At 42.1% G+C, this 6,532-nt stretch overlaps 1 protein-coding gene across 1 annotated transcript; it reads right to left on the bottom strand.

Annotated features, from left to right (window-relative positions):
* Window positions 1–980: 980 nt before the first annotated feature.
* Window positions 981–3,535, bottom strand: LOC126069112 (actin-related protein T1-like). The gene has a single exon (XM_049872090.1). The coding sequence runs from the start codon at window positions 2,497–2,499 to the stop codon at window positions 1,366–1,368; it is 1,134 nt and encodes a 377-aa protein (XP_049728047.1). The 5' UTR covers window positions 2,500–3,535; the 3' UTR covers window positions 981–1,365.
* Between the last annotated feature and the right edge of the window lie 2,997 nt (window positions 3,536–6,532).

Genomic DNA, 6,532 nt, shown 5'->3' with positions numbered 1-6,532 from the left:
TACTTGCGTGGTTCTATTTCTAGGCTCTCTATTGTGTTCCCTGATCTATTTGTCTATGTCTTCTCAAAACCACAGTGCTGAACGCTATAGCTTTACAGTAAGTCTTAAAATAAAAAAGTATGGTCTCTACAACAATATAACCCCCCCCCCAAAAAAAACCCAGTGCCGTTGTATACATCTTCCAAAATGATTTTTACTATTCTAGTTCATATATCATTCAAAACAAAATTTAGAATGAGCTTGTCTATATCTACAAAAAAACCATTAAGGCTGAATTTCTTTAGTGTAGTTCCTTTTTATTTTTTTCTTCCCTCTTCATCTCTTTTTTCCACCAGCATTAGCTCTCATTCCCAATTCCCCCACCAATGCGTGTAAAGCCCCCAGGGTGTACCCTTCTGTACTTTTCTTAATGTGCTTTTTAACCACAAACACACATCTTCACGTACATATGTATACACACAAATGTGTATAAATATGCCTACATGTGAGAAAGTGCCGCTATTTTCTTTACCCCCTGCAATGAAAAAATTATATCATGCAGACATCTTTGCATTTTACCTGTCTCTCCCATTAGTATTACAATATTCCACAAATCAATGTGGCAAAATTCCCACTATGCATAATTTATTCTAACATAATATTTCCAGTATTTTACCCCCAAAACAATATTTCCATAAACACCCTTGAAAATAATATAAAAATAACAGAAAGACTATAATAATCAGTAGAGGATGTGATGCTTCATACACTTACCCACAGGAGAGCTGAGAACCTTAAACAAATAGTGATTTTTGTGCCTGCCTCTCCTTGTCTGCCAAAGAGCCTAGCTCCATTCTATTTAGATGCCCAATCTCATAAAAGCAAAGCAAGAGTCCTATTATGGTAAGGATCCACCCAGCTAAAGCATTTGTTGAGCCCTATGAACAAGGTAGCAATCCTGCTTCTACTCCTCTCCCCCCATCCCCATCTGCTCCCCCTGCTGATTGTTGTCTCCTGGACACTGGGTCTATTGGAACCACCCAACACACTTGTTTACAATGCAGATTCCAGGGCCCCTGGTGGATGAAGCCACCAGGCATGAGGCCCAGGCAGCTTCTCTGACTATAAACTGCAGGTGACAGGCTCAACTCACAAGAATTTCTCAGGAGAAGACTACTTCTGAGGTGCATGGGAGGGGACAGGTGGAAGAGAAGCACTTAAAATTCACTACCAGGGTAAGAAATTACTCTGGTGCCATCCAGAATGAACTACTGCCAGAAAAGGCGACACACTTTATTGAAGATCATGCTGAGGGATGAATACATTTGCCCTTGGTGCCCTTGTGCTCCAAGGCCTCCAGCTGTCCCATGTTGTGCTCACGGTCCTCTAAAAGCATCTTCTCTGGACCACTGATGGCCCATACTCCATGAAATCGGCAGAGGTGACCCACTTTTGCCTGAAAGTGCTTAGAGAAGTGACAACGGATGCACCCATCCACGCAGAAAAGCACCTATCAGGAGAAGCCGTGATCTTGATGGGGGTCCCTTTGGAAGCTAACAGTTCCAGCTCCTTCAAAAGGCGTTCCTCAAGGCCAGGGAATAAAGTGGTGCCCCCGGCCAGCACAATTTCTGCAAAAAGGGCCATCTGAATGTCGATGTCGCAATTCATGATACTGCTGGTAACCATTTTCGAAAGCCCAGGGCTATGGATGCCCAGCTGGTCAGGCGCAAAGAGGACCTCGGGCACCCGGTACAGCTGTTCCCCGATGCAGAACACAGTCCCATCTGGCAATCTGTATTCCTTCAAAACTTCCTCCGGCCTCTTGCTTAGCTCCTTCTCTATATCAAAAGCCACGTAGCACAGCTTCTCTTTGATGTCACCAACCAAGCCCTTGTTAAGTATGCAGGGGCAGACACGCCCACTGGCCAGAAGGAGCTGGGTGAGATGCTCTGTGAGGTCCCTTCCTGCCACGTATAGCTTGGTGACAGCATGAGGCAGGGAGTATCCTTCAAAGACAGGGACAGTGCAAGTGACCCCATCCCCACTGTCCACCACCAGGCCTGTGACGCAGGCAGAGGCATAGAGGGATAAAACTGCTTGGTTACACAGATAGAAGGCAGGAGCGTTGAAGGTCTCAAACATTACCTCTGCCATTTTCTCACGAATCTCCCTTGGGTTCCAGGAGGGCTCAGTCATAAGCACGGGGTGGGCACTGGGTTTCACACCCAGCCTGCACTCAAAAAGGTGCTGCCAGAGCTTCTCCATGTCATCCCAGCCACTGATGAGGCCACGCTCAATGGGGTAGTGCAGATGTAGGGCATCATACTTGGACAGGGCATCTTCCCCCACATAGTACGTCTTCTGAGTGGATCCAGCTGAACACAAGTCCAATTTTGGATACCCCACAACAGAGTTGATGACATGACGGGGTCCAGTCTCTCCAGACAAGCCTGCTTTGCACAGCCCAGATCCATTGTCAAAAATTACGGCTGGAGTGTCTAATAGGTGTCGATTAAACATAACTACAGCAGCTTCTTCTGAGCTTCACCAAAATAAAGACAGAACACTTGGGCCACTTTGTCACACAAGACCCACTTCTGGAAACTCAAAAGCCAGAGGATTCCACAGTTCTCAAGTTGTTCTCTAGGTAGATCTAGCAATCCTCAGGAAAACCCCATCCTCAGCCCATGAATCTGTCCTCCTTTCACATGGCCCAGGGCCTACTGCGGCCTTTTCAAGGATGGTTGTCACTATGTAACAATGTAACCAGGCAACAATTGTCCCCAGTGAGCATCAGAGGGACCTTAAAGGGGCAGGGCTCTGACCCACCAGCATACCCTGCTGGATGAGATACAAAGCAGAAAACCATACCTACCTACAAGAGGCTTTCAAAAACCTGTGAACCTAAATCAGAGGCCTACCCTTAGATCCAAGGGAAGCAGTACAGCTGTAGGCTGGTCCCAGAGAACTGGCTTCTCTGATCAGCTGAGCTGCTATTTGGAGGATGACAAAAACACACTTCCCTTTGCTAAGGGGAGGCACTAAGCACCAGACTCACAGCTGGGTCAGAGTAGCGACACCGGAAACCTAGTTCCAGCAGACACTCAGATTATTCTTTCTTATTTCCCCCATATTTGTTATCGTTGTTGTTCAAAAGCTACATGAAGATACAATTCACACACCGTGCAATTCACCCATTTAAACGTACAATTTGGTGGCGCAGTGGCTAAGAGCTATGGTTGCTAACCAAAAGGTCAGCAGTTGGAATCCACCAGCCACTCCTTGGAAACCCTTCGGGGCAGTTCTACTCTGTCCTATAAGGGTCTCTATGAGTCAGAATCAACTCGACAGCAATGGGTTTGGTTTTTAGTTTAGTATATTTACGGATATGTTCCGTCATCGCCAGAGTCAATTTTAGAACAGTTTCATGACCTCAAGAAGAACTCCCCTATACATTAGTTATCACTCCAGTATCATCCCATTCCCTCAGTCCAAAGTAAGCACTAACCTGCGTTCTGATTCTATAGATTTACCTCTTCAGGATATTCCTTATAAATGAAATTATACAATACATGGCCTTTTAGGTCACCAAATATAGCCATGTATTAATGCTAAATTGCCCACATCAATTGAATAAAGGAGAAAAAGATGGATGCCTTAGTAGATGACAACACTGAATTTTATAAATTTCATTATTTGTTCCTTAGGTAAAAAAACTGGAAATGGAGAGAAGTTTCTTTATATATATATATATACTATGAACACATGCTAAGGAGCCCTGGTGGCTCAGGAGAAAAGTGGGGTGCAGAACTCAAATTCTAGTAAAAAGACCAGACTTAATGGTGTGACTGGGACTGGAGGAAACCCAGAAGACATGGCCCCCAGACTGTCTGTTAACCCAGAACTAAAACAATAACCGAAGCCAACTCCTCAGACAAAGATTAGAATGGATTGTAGGACATAAAATGATACTCATGAACCCTGTGCTTCTTAGTTCAAGTAGATACACAAGACTAAATGGGCAGCTCCTGTCCTCAGGTGACATGAGAGGGTAGAAAGGGAAAGGAGCTAGTTGAATGGACAAGGGGAAATCCGGGGATGGAAAGGAGGAATATGTGGTTACATTATAGGGATGGCAACTAGGGTCACATAACAATGTGTGTATAAATATTTGTATGAGAAGCTAACTTGAGCTGTAAACTTTCACCTAAAGTACAAAATAATAATAATAATTTGACGATAACAGCTACATTCTTAGGTGTGATAGTGGAAGTGAGGTTAAAAATTTTTTAAATGAGTCCATATCTTTTAGAAATACACGACGTAATATTTACAGATGAAATGATGCAATGTGTTGGACTTGGGGTAGTGGGGTTCTATACATGGAACTAGAATGGCCATAAATAAATTGATGCATGCTGAACTTGAGAGATGGGTTCATGGGAGTTCATTATACTATGTTCTCCACTTTGATAAATGCTTGAGATTGGCGATAATAAAAAAATATTTGAAATATTCGTATGAGAAAAATAAAGTTTATTAAAATTGCTGGCTCTCCCCCGATTAACCTATAAACCTCAGAATGTCAAGATACTTAAAGATATAATTAATTGCAGTCATAATGAGTACTCACTATGAAAGACGGAAAGAGTATAATGAATGTTCATATCAAGGGAGCTCAACCTGGCCTGAGTTATTCATAATATGGTTGTTAGTGGATCCACATTTTTTTTTGTTTCACTTAAGTTGATCATTTTATTTGCATGAAAGTTGTTCATTATGGAAGAATGAGTCCAGTGCATCTGTGTAGCTTCCCTCTCTCAATAAAGAGAGACGGCCAACAAAGAGGCAAGTAATATGTATAGTTTATTAATTTCACTTTTAGAAAGATGCACAATGGTTTCATAGCATCATTTTAAAATGAGTTTTATGGGAAGTTCAATCCCTTTAGATCACATCAGGAGTACTGTGCTTGGTCCTGGGTGCCATATTTTAAAAGAGAGATCAACAACTGTGGGTGCAGCCAGAGGAGAATGGACACAATTATGAGGCGATCTAGAAACTCTGTCACACAAAAAAGAGTGGAAGGAACCAGGAATATTTAACTTGGACAAGAAAAATCTTAGAGGTACATAAAAACTCCCTTCAAATAAATGAAAGGCCAATTCAAGAAAGCCAATAATGGGTTAAAGTTGCAAAATAAAGAACTTTCCAACAGTATCCAGCAGTGGACTCTGCTGCCCTAGGTAAAAAAAAAAAAAAAACTGTTCTTGAAATTGGGCAAAGAGACAAGACAACATAACATCCCAGGTCTTTCCCAAACCTACAGTTCTGAACCTAAGTTGCTCAACAAAGGTCTGCTTACCAAGTTGGAAGCTTCCTTTGCTTAAAAAAGTTTTACTTGACCAGACAGGCACCTGTTTATTCAATAAACACAAATACAGAGGAGATATGGAAAAAATCAATACTTTTAAAGATAAAACCCATCGATGTTACTTATGTCAAGTGCCTAGAGTAAATTAAGTTTAAAACTTCAGCAGACTGTCATGTAAAAGTGTGGCAGTGACTAACAAATTGAATTACCATAGTGCTACATCACTCACAAAAGTATTATTGATAGTGACAGAGAGATATTGAATTTAAATTATTCATTTTTATTGATTGAACAGAACATCTTAACTAGGAAACAAGAAGGAAAGAGCCGTAACGTTAGACTTGGATTTTACCTCCCATCAGGAAGGACTCCAAAATAATATGATAGGTATATGGCATTGAGCATCAACTGCCTGAAGTGTTCTCTGGGTACCCTTCTGTCCCTGTCTTCTCTATCCATGCTCACCTCACCCTCAGCTACCTACCCAGAGCCCTGTGCTTCAGTGTCCCCGCCACTGCGAGCTCCCCCTTGCGCTCTGTCCCGGTTACTCTCATATACTGAACACCTTCTCTTGCTAGACACCATGCTAGGCTTTGGGGATATACAGATGAGGACAACTTTCCTTCAAGGAAGACACAATCTCACAGATGGAAAGAGATACAGAAAGCAAAACAAAACAAAATGCAGTGAAGTGTTGTACATTTCTCCCCTGCCATTCAAAATTCCCTGTCCTATGCTCTGTCGTCCTCGAATCTTAGCCTTTTGGAGAGCCACAGCTCGCATCCAAGGATTTTATGTAAGCTATAAAAAAAAAAAAAAATTTTTTTTTTTATGGACTCACTCCTTAGGGATGAAAAAAACCACATACGTATGTAAAATGTTCATAAAATGTTTGGGAGCTCAGAGGTCCCCTGAAGCCTAAATAAGAAGCTCAAGGGTTAAAGTCCCCAGTCCTAAGGTGTTCATGGCTATTAAGTAGTTATTTTTTTTCCCACAATTTCAGGTACTTTACATTGTCGTGAGGAATTTCAGGAATCCAAATGCATTAAGGCAACAGAATGAAGTGATTATGGGAATTTTATGATTTTTCAAAGACTAGGAAAGGTGAGGGATTTTGGCATTGTCCTCCCCACTACATCACCACCCAGAGCAGATGACCTAAATAAAGAGATGTACTAT

Source organism: Elephas maximus, chromosome X (assembly GCF_024166365.1).
Source record: "Elephas maximus indicus isolate mEleMax1 chromosome X, mEleMax1 primary haplotype, whole genome shotgun sequence".
Classification (NCBI taxonomy): domain Eukaryota; kingdom Metazoa; phylum Chordata; class Mammalia; order Proboscidea; family Elephantidae; genus Elephas; species Elephas maximus.
The sequence above is the reverse complement of the archived record's forward strand: the minus strand, read 5'-3'. Positions and strand labels throughout refer to the sequence as shown.

Excerpts from the sequence above, each read along its gene's own strand:
- LOC126069112 (XM_049872090.1), bottom strand. The coding sequence starts at position 2,499 with ATGTTTAATCGACACCTATTAGACACTCCAGCCGTAATTTTTGACAAT.